A 15,995-nucleotide genomic window follows, 5' to 3' on the forward strand; every position below is an offset into this window, starting at 1 on the left:
AAATTTGGTGATGAGGCAAAGGTGGAAACCACAGCAGAGAAAGAATAAAGTCCCTAAAGAGACAGGAGGGGATTCAAGTGCAATACTAATAGAGGATTAGTGCTAGACGGAAGGAATACCGACTAACTCTGACGGGCACGAAAGAGGTTAGGAGTGAGGTGAGGATATATTTATAGGTTGGAAAGACAAGAAATTGAGAGAGTTCTTGATTTTTGGATGATATCTGACCACCAGATGTCCGGTTCTAAAATCTTAGAATGGAGAAAAGAGCTCCCTCAATAATCGTGCCTCCTTTTTTCCTTTGGAAGATGGCCTATTTTGTTTGTTTGTTTTTTCTCTCTCTTCTGTTCAGGAAAGGATACGTGAGTCTAAGCCAGGTGGTCAAGCGTACCAGGAACAAGCTGGCTCCCAGGGAAAACTCCTGCTCCAGCTCAGAGGCAGTCTTGCCTTGGTTGTTTTCAATGAAATTGTCAAGGATGTGACTCCTTGCGACTTTTCCAGCATTGTCCCAATCCTGTAAAAAGCTCAAGAGCCGGCTAATTGCTGCCTGCTCCTTTATAGAAGTCATGGTCAATCGGTCCTGAGGTTGGCTACAGAGGGAAGGAAAACAGACAGGTTACCAAAGTGTTCAGAACCAGGCGAGTCCTGCAGGTTACCCAGGGGCTTCGCTCTTCAGGCAGCCAACCGGAAACAGGTGAGCCTGTCACCCGCATGGATACAGTGAGATTCAGTACACCTCTACGACGGGTCACCTGCTGCTCGAACAGGGAAGCTCTAGCTTGTTGTAACGGAATTACAAATATCAAGGTAAATGCTGGCCTCAAATCAAAGGGCTACAATTTTAGCTCTTTGGCATCTTTGCGGATGCCAGCAACTAAAAGGACCACAGGCTCCAGTTGAGATGAAGGTGCCTGATAAAAACCTGGGCCTGTCCTACCCGTCACTTCACACAGGGTCAGAGATTTAGGGACTTTAGAGGCCTGTCCCCCTCTTAAATACTCCGTAACCTTGTACCTTGGGCTTTTGTACTAATTCTCTTAAAAACAACTTTAAAAAAATCCTAACCTGAGGATATGTTTTTATTTATTTTATTTTTTAAATCCTCACCTGAGGATATGCTTAGAGAGAGGAAGGGAGAGAAACATCGATTGATTTGTCTTCCAAAGGTGCCCCAACCAGGGATCAAACCCGCCACCTTTTGGTGCAAGGGACGATGTTCCAACCCAGCCACTCCGGCTAGGCTGTGTTTATTGATTTTAGAGAGAGAGAAAGGGAGAGAGAGAGAGAAACATTGATGTGAGAGAGGAACATCTATCGATTGCTTCCCTGTAAATGCCCCAACTGGGGATCGAACCTGCAACCTTTCTAACCAACTGAGCCATCCAGCCAGTTTGAAAAAACAACTTTAAAAAAAGTTAGTGGGAAGAAAAAGTTCCCATTCTATAGTTGGATTAATGGGCTGTGGTTTGTAGGAGCCTGTGTCCTTGGGAGAGTGTTTTCAGTGGGGGGGAGGGAAGGTTTAAAATAAACCCGTTTTCCAAAAATAGTTGTGATTGAAAGTGTTATTATCCATAACAAATGTTAGTGCTGATGGGAGAGAGGCATGTGTGATTCTTTTGTCTAACAGACAAGTGAAAGTCATATTTCACATTATCATGGGGTTTTCTGTGATTTACAGAATATTTGTGAAACATTACTTGCAGTGGCCATGATTGATATGGAGAGAACAGCTTGTGTGTAGGGGAGATGGGTATTTCACGAAGACGGTTCAACATGAAATTTACAGTCCCATAAAGTGCTTCTACATCTTTGCCAGAGATCTAGTTAAAAGGACTTTACAGTCTGAAACATCCTAAAATTGATTCTAAATTAACGTTTCCTCACATGTATTTGAGATATTGATGGGGCCCAGCTATCAGGATTTTATTAGGAAGCAATAATCTGGAGCATGCTGAGACAGACAGACATACACACCAACCTCCGCTCCTCCCCAGAGGACACTGGATATGGGCTCCCAGGAAGGGCGTCACGTAGCCTCCAGGACAGAGACAACCACGGATCCTGTCAGCCTCGACAGCCAGATGAATAGCTGTGGATCAACCTAAACACAAAAATGACCAAAACCCTTCATGGGATCATGCATCAATCACTGGGAATATTACAGCCCTACGTCCGAGAATAACTCTCAGAGCCCATGGCCATCTTCAACAGCCAAACTGGCCTCAAGGAAATGGGGTGAGTGGCTGTTCTGGACCCCAGGGAGGAGGGGTTGAAACATCACCCTTAGCTTAATCAGGCAGGAAAGCACCTGGTGTCCCTGCCCTGCTGTGGATGGACCCATTCTAGAATCAAAACTCAAAGTGCTATTGCAGATGCACCCAGCAATTCTAGGACACCAGGGGCAGGGAACTTTCAGCGGGAGCTTATGGCCACTCAAGGTTTCCTTGAATCTCAGTCTTCCCTGCCTTCTTTTTTAAGACAGAAAACAAACAAATGGCAGCATGGAAGATCACAGTGATATAGCTCTAAATCAGTGAATATGTAGTGACGGCCCATCACAGTGGTTCTCAACCTTCTGGCCCTTTAAATACAGTTCCTCATGTTGTGACCCAACCATAAAATTATTTTCGTTGCTACTTCATAACTGTAATGTTGCTACTGTTATGAATCATAATGTAAATTTATCTGATATGCAGGATGGTCTTAGGCGACTCCTGTAAAAGGGTCGTTCGACTCCCAAAGGGGTCGCGACCCACAGGTTGAGAACCGCTGGCCCATCACATTGGCACCGTGCAAGGTGCTGTGGGAGATGCAGAGATGAAGATGGCACAGCAAGGGCCCTTGAGGAACTCCAGATCTTGTGGTAGAGTGAAGAACATCAGATTTGACATCAGACCGGGTTCAAGGTCCAGCTCCCCACTATTGATAGTAAAACATCAATAGTACCTACCTTATTCCTTGCTATCCTCCAGTCTCACTCCAGAGGCAGCCACTTTCAACTCTGTTAGCTATTTCTTCTACTTCTATAATACCAAATAATGAGTTTATACTACTTGGTATGTGCTGAGTTGTGTCCCCTTCGTCCCCTAGCATTCAGTACCTCAGAATGTGAATGTGTTTGGAGATAGGGGTCTTTAAAGAGGTAATTAAGTTAAAATGAGGTCATTAGGGCGGATCCTAATCCAATATAACTTGTGTCCTTATAAAATAGAGGCCCAGTGCACGAAATTCGTGCATGGGTAGGGCCCCTCGCAGCTGCCGGCCACTGGCCAGGGCCTTCTGTTGTTCCACGCTGCCCCCTGGTGGTCAGCGCACGTCATAGCGAGCGATCGAACTCCCAGTCGGTTGAACTCTCGAGGGGACACTTTGCATATTATGCTTTTATATATATAGATTAGGGCACAGACACACAGAGGGAAGATCGTGGGAAGACAACAGAAGTCAGCCATCTACAAGCCAAGGAGAGAGGCCACAGAAGAAAACAACCCGGTAACACTTGACCTTGAACACCTCGATCAGAGCCTCCAGAACAGAGATAAGTTTCTGCTGTTTAAGCCAGTCTGTGGTGGTACTTTGTAATGGGAGCCTAGCAAACTAGTACATTACTATTATTGGATTTGTTAATATTATAGATTATGTATATTCTGGCAGTTGAGGAATTAGCTCTTGCACCACTCTAACCCCTATTTTTACTCCCTTGTCCTCACAATACTAAAGTTTCCCACAATTTATAGTTAAATCAATAGTTAATGTTTACATTATTGGCCAAATAAACACTGTGCATTCAAGCTGTAACCTATTAGATTTTCTGTCTCTTATAAATTGGTTTCACCTGGAGTTAATTTCTTTTTCCAATTGCTTAATTTTCAATGTACCTAGAGCTATTTTTTTCCAAATGTTCCAAACATGTAGCAATTTTTCTTCTAAATATTCAGTCCTAAGTGATCGGTTCCATCTTTTCCCTGGAGACTCTGCCCATTGTCTTTTGCTCATTTGGACCCATTGCTTACTAAGCCTGGTGCACCAGTGCCCTGGGATTTCCTTTTGTCAGTCTTCCCTGTTGATTGCCCTATTTCCTGGATTCATCTCATATTCCTTCTTGGTTTACACTTTCTTTTTGTTGAAGCACGTTCTCTAGTAGCTTCCTAAGAAATGAAAAATATTTTTTTCTGTGTGTCCGTAGAAGTCTGAAAATATTTTTGGCCTTATGTTAAATTGGTTGGGTATATAATTCCATGTTAGAAATAAGTTTCCCTGGGCCCGGCTGGCATGGCTCAGTGTTTGAGCATTGACCTATGAACCAGGAGGTCACGGTTTGATTCTTGGTCAGGGCACATGCTGGGGTTTTGGGCTGGATCCTGAGGGGGGAGGGGGGCGTGCAGGAGGCAGCTGATCAATGATTCTCTCTCATCAATGATGTTTCTCTCTCTCCCTCTCCCTTCCTCTCTGAAATCAATACACACACACACACACACACACACACACACACACACACACACAAGAGGCCCGGTGCACAAAAATTTTGGGCTGGATCCTGAGTGTGTGTGTGTGGGGGGGCGGAATCCCTTAGCCCGGCCTGTGCCCTCTTGCAGTCTGGGACCCCTTGGGGGATAACCACCTGCTGGCTTAGGCCTGCTCCCCAGGGGATTGGGCCTAAGATGGCAATCAGATATCCCTCTGGCAGCCCGGCAGCCCTTGGGGGATGTCCACTTGCCAGCGGGGAACAGGCCTAAGCTGTAGTCGGACATCCTTAGCGCTGCTGAGGAGGCAGGAGAGGCTCCCACCACCACCGCTGTACTGGCAGCCATCAGCCTGGCTTGTGGCTGAACAGAGCTCCCCCATGTGGGAGCGCACTGACCGCCAGAGGACAGCTCCTGCATTGAGCGTCTGCCCCCTGGTGGTCCGTGTGTGTCATAGGGACCAGTCATTCCCAGTTCTGCTGTTAGGGTCAGTTTCCATATTACCCTTTTACTATATAGGATAGAGGCCTGGTGCATGGGAGGGGTCCGGCTGGTTTGCCCTGAAGGGTGTCCCGGATCAGGGTGGGGGTCCCGCTTGGGTGCCTGGCCAGCCTGGATGAGGGGCTGATGGCTGTTTTCAGGCTGGTCACACCCCCTTTAGGGTGGGGGTCCTCACTGGGGTGCCTGGCAAGTCTGGGTGAGGGCTGAGGGCCGTTTTCAGGCTGGCCAGCGACTAAAGCTCCCAGCCTCTCCTTTTTTTCTTTTTTCTTTTTTATTCTGGGATTTATTAACCTTCTATAATTGAAACTTTGTTGATGTCACTGGAGCTGAGAGTGGCCCACTAAAAGCAGGTATCTTGGGTTTGTTTAGCTTCTGTAATTGAAACACTGTTGCTTTCAGAGCTCAGAGCCGGGCCGCGGCAGGCGGGGAACCTTGGCTTCCTCCATCACTGGAGCAAGCAAGCCTCCTGCTCGCTTCAGCTGCGTGGCTGCCAGCCACCATCTTTGTTGGTGGTTAATTTGCATATCACCCTGATTAGCCAATGGGAAGCATAGTGAAGGTATGGTCAATTACCCTTTTTGTCTTTTATTAGATAGGATATATATATATCCTATCTAATAAAAGCCTACTATGCTAAGTGTCCGACTGTTCAACCAGTCACTATGATGAGCACTTAGACGCTCTGACCGGTAGATTAGCTTGCTGCTGTAGTCTGGTGGATTGGGACTGGGCGAGATGGGCTGGACACGCCCTGGAGTCCTCCTGCGGTCCCTCTCTGGCCCTGATCGTGCACCGGTGGGGTCCCTCGGCCTGGCCTGTGCCCTCTTGCAATCTGGGACCCCTTGTGGGATGTCAGAGAGCTGGTTTTGGCTGATCCCCACAGGTCAGGCCGAGGGACCCCACCAGTGCACGAATCTGTGCACCGGGCCTCTAGTATATATATGAAATATACAGTGGGGCCTTGACTTACGAGTTTAATTCGTTCCGTGATGGAGCTTGTAACTCAAATTACTCGTATGTCAAATCAATTTTCACCATTACAATGAATTGAATGCTGGGCTGATGTTGTGGCGTTCACTGTGACGTTCACTGCGCCAACTAGCGGTGGGGTATCTGAAGCTGGCTCGTAACCCGAATTTTAGCTCGCAACTCAAAGCAAAAAATCGGCCGAGAGACGGCTCGTATCTCGAAAAACTTGTTAGTCGGGACACTCATAAGTCAAGGCCCCACTGTATATGTGAGATAAGCTTCCCTGGGACTTAACCTCCCCAGTATTGCTGTTGAGAAGTCTGACTTCATTCTGATTCCTGTGCCTATGTCTCTGGATTGTTTTTTCATGCTGGGTTTTTTTTTTTTTTTTTTTTTGTATTTCTTTTTTTTAAATATATTTTTATTGATTTCAGAGAGAGGGAGAGGGAGAGAGAGATTGAAACATCAATGATGAGAGAGAATCATTGATCGGCTGCCTCCTATACACTCCCCATTGGGGATTGAATCCACAACCCCGGCATGTGCTCTTGGCCAGAATCGAACCCAGGACCCTTCAGTCCGCAGGCTGATGCTCTATCCATTGAACCAAACCGGATAGGGCTGTTTTTTCACTTTTGATGCTTTTAAAACCTCTTCTGAAATTGTACGATGATAGGCCTTGGTGTAGGCCTTTTCATTTATTATGCTAGGCCCTCGGTGGGCTCTTTTAATCAGGTGCTGTGACCTTCAATTTTTAGAAATTTCTTTATTAGGCAAGATTAGTCTTCACTGAGGAACTAAAAAATGTCAGTTAGTGGAGGTTTTTTTTTTTCCTTCTGGGGTCCTCAGGGCCTCCAGAGACTTTTCTATTTTTCCAGGAAGGGAAAGTGGCATTGATAAATGCCTGGCTACTGGCATCCTGGGGGTTGGGTGGGGAGGGCTTGTGGGGCAGCCACAGTGCAGTGTATAGCCCTCACTCCATACTGTTTTCCATCCTATATCCCTGACCTTAAAATTATGCCTGAGGACCCAGCCAGTGTGGCTCAGTTGGTTGAGCATCTCATGCATCAAGAGGTCACTGGTTTGATTCCTAGTCAGAGCACATGCCCAGGTTGCAGGCTCAATTCCCAGCATGGGGGCATGCAGGAGGTGGCCAATTGATGTTTCTCTCTCTCTCTCTCTCTCTCTCTCTCTCTCTCTCTCTCAAAATCAATTAAGAAAAAAACATATTAGCCTGACTGGTGTGGCTCAGTGGTTGAGTCTTAACCTATGAATCAGGTCATGGTTTGATTCCTGGTCAGGGCACATGCCTGGGTTGTGGGCTCAATCCCCAGTGGGGGGTGTGTGGGAGGCAGCCAATCTATGATTTTCTCTCATCATTGATGTTTCTGTCTCTCTCTCTTTTTCTCCATTCTTCTCTGAAATCAATAAAAATATATTTAGCCCTAGTCAGTTTTGCTCAGTGGATAGAACGTCGGCCTGCAGACCAAAGGGTCCTGGATTTGATTCCATCAAGGGCACGTACTTTGGTTGCAGGCTCCTCCCTGGCCTGGGCCCTGGTTAGGGCGCTTGCAGGAGGCAACGAATCAATCAATGTGTTTCTCTCACATCAATGTTTCTGTCTTTCTCTCTCTCTTCCACTCTCCCTAAAAAATCAATGGAAAAATATCCTCGGGTGAGGATTAACAATAATAACAAAATGTTTTATATATATATATACACACACACACACACACACACACATATAATTAAAAACATATATTAAAAAGTTATGCCTGAGGTCCCTGAATATGGAGGCCTCCAGAGTTCATTTTCCTTTCTCCTTATGCAGCAAGAGAGTTTAGAGTAGTAGTTTGGCTGTTGAGAGAGGAGCTCTGAGGTGGGGGCAAAATGCTCTCCCTACAGCCTTTAGCCAGTCTCCATGTTTAGCTCCATACCTCACTTCTGACCTTCTATGGTAACTTGTGCTTCCAAACATTAAACCTCTTGGAGGTTAAACTCGGTGAACTGACTTGCTTCTTGTTGGTAATCTCCCCTTGCAGGCACTTAATTTGTAATTTCTTCTTCTTCTTTTCTTTTGTTAATCCTCACCTGGATATTTTTCCATTGATTTTTAGAGAGAGTGGAAGGGAGGGGGAGAGACAGAAACATCCACGTGAGAGAGATACATTGATTGGTTGCCTCACACATATGCCCCAACCAAGGTGGGGGGATCAAACCTGCAACTGAGCCCTAGCCGGCTTGGCTCAGTGGATAGAGCATCAGCCTGCGGACTGAAGGGTCCGAGGTTCGATTCCGGCCAAGGGCACATGCCTGGGTTGCGGGCTCGATCCCCAGTAGGGGGTGTGCAGGAGGCAGCCGATCAATGATTCTCTCTCATCATTGGTGTTTCTATCTCTCTCCCCCTCTCCCTTCCTCTCTGAAATCAATAAAGAAATATATTTAAAAAAACAAAAAACAAAAACAACCTGCAACTGAATATGTGCCCTTGACTGGGAATCAAACCTGGGACCCTTCAGTCCACAGGCTGACGCTCTATCCACTGAGCCAAACCAGCTAGGGCAGTTTGTAATTTCTTAGGGTGCTTCAAACCAGGTAACATTCCTCCACCTGCCTTCTACCTTCCAAATATTTGTTGAATTTACATCTGCTGTTGCCTTGCTGCCTTCTCTGAACTTTTGGGACTTAATATATTTTTGTATTTCTTGAGTGTTAGTCAGTGAGGTTTTGAGAGGTAGGGGGAGATAAAAGCTGGCAGTTATGTTCAAGCAAGAGTGTCCAGCCCCTTATTTATTTTGATCTCAAATGTTTTTCAAAGTAAGATTTGACAAGAATTGAAGAAAATATCCATTAAATATAATTTTAAAAAGAATTTAAAAGAAGAACTGTGGGGTGCTGGGGTCCGGCCCCAGCAGGTCCAGGGGTCCCCAAAGGTGTGGACGGAGTCGGCGAAGAAGGAATGACAAGGAGGCAGCGTTCAGGTGATCATCATAGCCGGGTTCTCTTGTCAGGGTTTCCAGCCAGGTTCTGTAGCCAGGTTCTGTAGCCATGATCCCTCACTAGGTTCTCCAGCCAGGTTCAGTCACCAGGTTCTCCAGCCAGGTTCAGTCACCAGGTTCTAGTCAGGTTCTCTTGCCAATTTCTGTAGTCAGGTTCAGTCCAGGATCTTTTGCCATGTTCTCTCGCTAGGCTCTGTCTCTAGGTTCTGAGGCCAGTTTCTGTCCAGGATCTTTTGCCATGTTCTCTCCAGCAAAGTTCTTCTGTCTCTAGAGAACGTTCTGTGTAGGTTCTGTGCCTAGGTTCTGTCTCTCTTGGTTCCGTATTCTAAGTTCTGTGTCTTGCTGTCTTATTACATCTGTATTTATACCAGTTGATTCAATCCTTTCAATCTCTATTACAAAGGTTAGGGCGTTTCTTATCTTCATTCCAGGGAGTAAAGATTATGTAGCTTAAGCATGATTGTTCGTAGTTAAAGTGATTAATTACCCACCTGGCACTAGTTAAGAGGTTTTATTCCCTCCCTAACTTCAGGGAAAAATCCCTACCTGGGGAAACAACTTTTCTCGGAGAGGTGACCTTGGTTAAAACACATAGTGCCAAGAAGGTGAGCAAACATATTAAGAACAGTATGCCATATATGCCAGGTCCCTTGAAACAGCAAGCATGGACCGGCTCCCGGCAAATTCCCCCTTTTTTATTTTTTTAAAAGCAGGCATTAAAAAGAAAAACCCCAAATGCTCTCTTATATCCATTTTAAGAGTAGGATTGGCGCTTTCCGCTATTACCTGAGTCCTGATCTATCACCCCAGGGAGAGCTTGCCAATCCTGCACTTTCCCGGGGTGGAAAGGCTGCAGTGGGGTTAAGGATAAGGCTCCTTGGGCCTACCTCTTCCCATGCCTTTACATTTACCTTTCCGGCACCTTTCCTTCCTCAGAAAAGCATGGACGTATTTCTTGTATAAAATGTTCCATCTGACTGGGAGTAACCTTAGCTCCTCTGCTAGCAAGCATATGTGTTAAAAGATCAATACGGAGTCTTTTTTCTTTAGACTCAGTATGGCACATCTTCTTAATCTAAAGATCAATACAGAGTCTTCTTTCTTTGGACTCAGTATGGCACATCTTCTCAATCTAAGAATCAATACAGAGTCTTCTTTCTTTGGACTCAGTATGGCACATCTTCTCAATCTAAGTTCTGTACTATCCACCTTCTTACCCTACTTATCCTCTATAGGGGGGTCTGCAGTACCCTGGTGGAGTCCTATCCGTCCCGAGTGTGGGGGTTCTCAATGGAGGGGGCTTACCTAGGGGAATCCTGTTCCAGGGGTTCCCAAAGGTGTGGACGGAGTTGGCGAAGACTATCCACCCTCTTCCTACAGTGGAGTCCGATCCGTCCCGAGTGCGGGGCGCTTACCTAGGGGTCCCTGTTCGGGCGCGAGATGCTGGGGTCCAACCCCAACGGGTCCAGGGGTCCCCAAAGGTGTGGATGGAGTTGGCGAAGAAGGAATGACATGGAGACAGTGTTCAGTTGATCAGCAGCCTAGCCAGGATCTCTAGCCAGGATCTCCAGCCAAGCTCTGGTCTGGATCTCCAGAGAGGTTCTGCTTAGGATCTCCAGCCAGGTTCTGTATCCATGTTCTCTTGCTAGGTTCTCCAGCCAGGTTCTGTAGCCATGTTCCCTCGCTAGGTTCTCCAGCCAGGTTCAGTCATCAGGTTCTAGTCAGGTTCTCTTGCCAATTTCTGTAGTCAGGTTCAGTCCAGGATCTTTTGCCATGTTCTCTCCAGCGAAGTTCTTCTGTCTCTAGAGAACGTTCTGTGTAGGTTCTGTGCCTAGGTTCCGTCTCTCAAGTTCTGTGTTCTGAGTTCTGTCTCTAGCTGTCTTATTACATCTGTATTTATACCAGTTGATTCAATCCTATCAATCTCTATTACAAAGGTTAGGGCGTTTCTTATCTTCATTCCAGGGAGTAAAGATTATGTAGCTTAAGCATGATTGTTCGTAGTTAAAGTGATTAATTACCCACCTGGCACTAGTTAAGAGGTTTTATTCCCTCCCTAACTTCAGGGGAAAATCCCTACCTGGGGAAACAACCTTTCTCAGAGACCTTGGTTAAAACACATAGTGCCAAGAAGGTAAGCAAACATATAAAGAACCGTATGCCATATGCCAGGTCCCTTGAAACAGCAAGCATGGACCGGCTCCCGGCAGTGGGGAAAAGAGAAAAATATGCCAATTTCAAGAGTTGGTTGCTGGGATAAATTCTGTATCAAAGATTCTTCTTGACTACCAAGATAAAAGGGGAAATATCATGGTGAAGGGAGGAGAGAATGATGGCTAGGAGAAGAAACTAACATTTTTTTGAGTGTTCATTAAGAACTAATTACATACCATAATATCCTATATAATAAAAGGCTAATGCAAATCGACTGAACAGTGGAATGAATGGTCGCTATGACGCACACTAACCAGCAAGGGGAAGATGCTCACTGCAGGAGCTGCCCCCTGGTGGTCTGTGCGCTCCCACAAGGGGAGCGCTGCTCAGCCAGAGCTGGGCTCATGGCTGGTGAGCGCAGTGGCGTTGGCGGGAGCCTCTCCAGTCTCTGTGGCAGCATTAGGATGTCTGACTGATGACTGGGAGCAGACACAGGCCAGGCTGAGGGATGCCCGCCTCGAGTGCACGAATGTTGTGCACTGGGCCTCTAGTACATTATAAACACTATTTGTTCAATCCTCTACAATCTCAAGGAGGACCTATTATTATTCACAATTTTCATGTTTAAAAAGGTTTGCTTATTGCCTGGCTGGCATGGCTCAGTGGTTGAGCGTTGACCTATGAACCAAGAGATCATGGTTTGATTCCGGTCAGGGCATATGCCTGGATTGCAGGCTCGATCCCCAGTGTGGCGCGTGCAGGGGGCAGCAGACCAATGAGTGACTCTCTCTCATCATTGATGTTTCTCTCTCTCTCCCTCTCCCTTCCCCTCTGAAATCAATAATATATATATATATATATATATATATATATATATATATATATATATATTTAAAAGGTTTGCTTATTTGTTGAAGGCCTCACAGCTAAAAAAAGGGGTGGGAATGAAAACTGAACTCAGATTTGTGTATAATTACAATCCAGATTCTCTCCATTTAATCAAAAGCACTAATTCTCACCCCTGTGCTCCAAAATGTCACCAATAATCTCTTCTTGTCAAATTTGATGGCTAGTTTGCAGTCCCATCTTCTTGACCTCTGATAGATTGTGGATGATTCTCTTCTCAGAACTCCTTTCCTGACCCCTCTCTCTCTTGGATCCTCTTCAGACACCTTTGCAAGTCCTTTCCCTGTTCTCCGTTTTCTTCTCATGCTTTGTAATTTCCTGGGTTATGTCCTTCACTCCCATCACTTCAAGTCACATCTGTAGGCTTTATGACTCCCAGATCCATATCTCACTCAGCCTGGGCCTCCCTCCTGAGGTCCAGATCCCTGCATCTAAATGACCAGTGGACGTCTCCATTGGTATGTTTTACACACTCTTCCATCAAACCCTCACACCTGCTCCTTCTCCTGTGTTGGTCCAATATCAGTGATTGGGTTACCACTCTCCTGGTCACACAAGAGCTTTGGTGTATATCCCTCTCCCTTGCCCTCCTTATCTGAACTGTTGCCAGGTTCTGCCAATTACACCTCCTAAATCTCCCCCAGATTGGTCTATTTGTCTTCATCTTCACTGCCACCATTTTCATTACCCCCACCCCTCACATGGATTACTGCAGCAGCCTCCTAACTGGTCTCAGGCTCACCCCATCCTAACCTCCACAGTGATGTGAGAGTTTAAAACGCAAATCTGACAGATTTCCCTGTTTGAAACTCTGCCGTTGTCCCCCATGTTACCCTCAAGGTAAGTTTCAAACATCTCAACCCAAAGAGCTTGCGTCCAAATTCTGTCACAACTGAAATCTGATCTCTCCTGCCCCTGCCCCCCCCCCGCCCCCCCCCCCCCCGCCCCGTGTCACTGCTTCCCGTGAGAATTAGGAGACGGATGCCAGCTTTCCCACGTCACAAACCATTCTCTAACCCCCCCACACCGTTTCTAAACAGTTTTTTTCCTCTAAGGTCAGGCTTCCTATCCGTCCCCCTCTGCCTTGCCTAACAGCTGATTTATCGGCCAATTCCCTGTGCTCAAAGATGACTTGCACCCGTAAGTCTCCTTGTTTACCCAAGACCTGATAGGCAATTTCAACATCAACATGTTCCATCTCCATATTTTGGGTGGCTAGCATCCTCCCTGGCACATAATGGGTGCACAAAAACTGTTATTTAAACTGACATCCAACACACTATGCTTATAATGGGCACTCCGGTTTTCTAACTCCGCACAGTAATTGATTAAACAGATGTCCTGGGTGCCAGCAGACTTACAGGATAAAGGCTAAACTCCACACGGCATACCCGGCCCTCCAAAACTTGGCCCCAGGCGAACCTCATCCTGCCACTTCCACATTACAGCAGACCTCCACTTCTCAACTCTCCAGGCCCGCCCAGGGCCCTCTGCATCTCCACTGCTGCTCTGCCATCAGGAATGGCCAGCCTCCTCTTTGCTCTTTGGCTAATTCTCCAAGACAACTAGGGGCTTTAGGTTCTGTGGCTCACCTATGCCTCCTCTTCCCCTGCTATGCTGCAAAACTTAACCGCCCCTCCTACTAGACTGTACTCAAGGGCAGGGGTTGGTCTTCCCTATCTTTATGCGCTCAGGGTCTGGCCTAACGCCTGACACAAAATAGATGTTTAATAAATGCTCGCTGGGTGAATGAGAGAAGAAATCAGCCAGCGCCTGTTTAGATGGTTATATCTGAATGTCCATGATATGTAGGTCCATAAAATGACCAACTTCCCAAAGCTGCCATGTGCAGAGTGGCAGCATCTCCGGCCAAGGAGGCCAGTGCAGTCTATGAGGCATTTTACAGCTATGACAGGAAATAGCAATGTCAGCAGCGGTGTCACTTTGGACACTAAGGACAGGGATTCAGTGCCATGAACGGTCAGTTAAATTGTAATTGGAGTGAACTGTTCCTCTGCAAACCATAATGTTCTTTAGCTGCGGCCAAATGGTGTTCAAGGAGGGGAGAAATTTTTTTGAAATGTCAAAGAAATTATTTCCAATTTGGTGCTCACAACCAGAGACTCTAATGATCAGTGGAAATGAGAAGCAAACAAATTAGCACTAATGGAAAATGGCTTTTGGAAAAGAGAATGTAATTTATAGTCAACTGGTCATGGCATGCAGCATGCAGTAAAAGTCAGCTTCACCAGCTTGATCATAAGAACTGTAGCACACATGGAATGCCAGAGAAAAATATACGGATGCCATCATGCTTATTGGACTCTCTCGGTAAGTGGCAGCCAATTAAAATAGTCATTATTTTACCTTGGAGAGAAAATGGTCTGAATAATCAAAGCACATGAAATTAAAATCCGGATTAGGAACCTCGGTCCAAATTGGTTTGTTTGTGGCCTTCTGACCTTGGCAAGATCTTCTGCAAGGACGACAAACCTACTTTGTCTTCAGCCCAGAGTGGACTCTGTTTTTAATTTCCTTTCCATCTTCAGAGGTGATTAATAAATCTGGACCCATCTATAAATCATTTCTATAGCAGCCAAATGGTACTCTTTCATGCAGGGAAACTAAAATTACAGAATCTCAAAATCTCAGCCCTTCTACGAAGCCAAGGGTCCTAAGCAACCAGCGAGAAGAGGTATTATAAAATCAGGTCTTGTTTCTAAAAAAAAAATTTCTCTCCTCCCCACTTCCCCAAATCAAAAGACATGTTTCTAAAAGCAAGAAGCCTCCAGGGCATGGGCTGCCAGCCCGGCTCACTGTCCCCAGGTGGCCTTGGAAACCACAAGGCAGTCACTGTGGGCTATGACTGCAAGTTTCACCTACAGAATGGGACAGAGGCATCCTCCTCGGCTCCCATTCCCACTACTCACTCAGCTCCTCATTCAGAGAGAAAGAGAGGGAAGGAGGCCAGGAGGGAGAAGGGAGACGGAGAAATAAAGAAACGTTCTTCCAAACTTCAGCCTGAGCCAAGGAGGGTGTGTCCTGGTCCTCACTTCCACCTTAGGGCAAATGCATTACAATTTGTCGCTTCCTTCTCACAGACTCCCTAGCTTCTGCTCTTGACTCATACCCTCCTTACAGACCCCTCTTGCCACCCATTTCTTCCCTACAGTTGCATTTTCTTCCATCCTCTCCTCATAGACCATTCCCGCCCCGTCTCCTTCCTGCAAAATCCTCTGCCTTCATCCTCTCCCCAGACCTACCCTCATTTTCTACCCAGATCCGACTTTTCTTCTCTCACGTCTCACTTCTGCCCCCACCTGCACACCACAGATCTGTCCTCATGCTCTCCCCTCAAAATGCAACTCTTTACATCAACCACAACCTCTACCCACATTCTCCTCATCCTTCACTGCTCTTTGCTTCATCTTCCTTGACTGGATTTCCTACCTTTCCTTCCCTTCCCAACCTTCTTATTCTGCCCTTGAAAGCCTTTGTGCCTGATCAGGAAAATCTCCTCCACTCTGAGCCTCTCCACAGTCTCTCTGCCTACCTCCAGTCTGCCCAGAAATCTGCCTCTATTCAGGGTGCCACTTCTGCATAGCCCTCCCTGGTGGGCTCAGCGTGTCAGCACTTTGAAAACTTTAACTTAACTCTGGTGCCGTGTCACATATAGAAATTTTTTGATATTTGCAACCATAGTAAAACAAAGACTTATATTTTTGATATTATTTTATATATTTAAATGCCATTTAACAAAGAAAAATCAACCAAAAAAATGAGTTCGCGTGTCATAGGTTCGCCATCACTGCTTTATACCCTTATCCCCCAAGGACGTCAGGCTTGAGACTGGGGCTAGTGTCTCCTCACCAAAGCCCAACCCAGGTCCTTATTCCATCACCTTCTTTAAAAACTTTTGCTACTTTGAGGGTCATGCCATGCAGCTGTATTGACCTTTACCCTTCCTCATGCTGTCATCTACAGATTCCAGAACAACCCACTTCCT

The 15,995-nt window shown here is 46.3% G+C and overlaps 1 protein-coding gene across 2 annotated transcripts in view; it reads right to left on the reverse strand.

Moving 5' to 3' along the window:
- ARMH1 (armadillo like helical domain containing 1) overlaps positions 1–15,995 on the reverse strand; it is a 42,086-nt gene that overhangs the window by 23,656 nt on the left and 2,435 nt on the right. For both annotated transcript variants that reach the window (XM_036351324.1, XM_036351323.1), the window contains exons 2-3: positions 1,979–2,101; positions 363–590 (exon numbers count right to left, since the gene is read on the reverse strand). In XM_036351324.1, the coding sequence (XP_036207217.1) occupies positions 363–568 (206 nt within the window). In that variant the 5' untranslated portion in view covers positions 569–590; positions 1,979–2,101. The remainder of the gene's footprint in view (positions 1–362; positions 591–1,978; positions 2,102–15,995) is intronic.

Source organism: Myotis myotis, unplaced genomic scaffold (genome assembly GCF_014108235.1).
Source record: "Myotis myotis isolate mMyoMyo1 unplaced genomic scaffold, mMyoMyo1.p scaffold_m19_p_2, whole genome shotgun sequence".
Classification (NCBI taxonomy): domain Eukaryota; kingdom Metazoa; phylum Chordata; class Mammalia; order Chiroptera; family Vespertilionidae; genus Myotis; species Myotis myotis.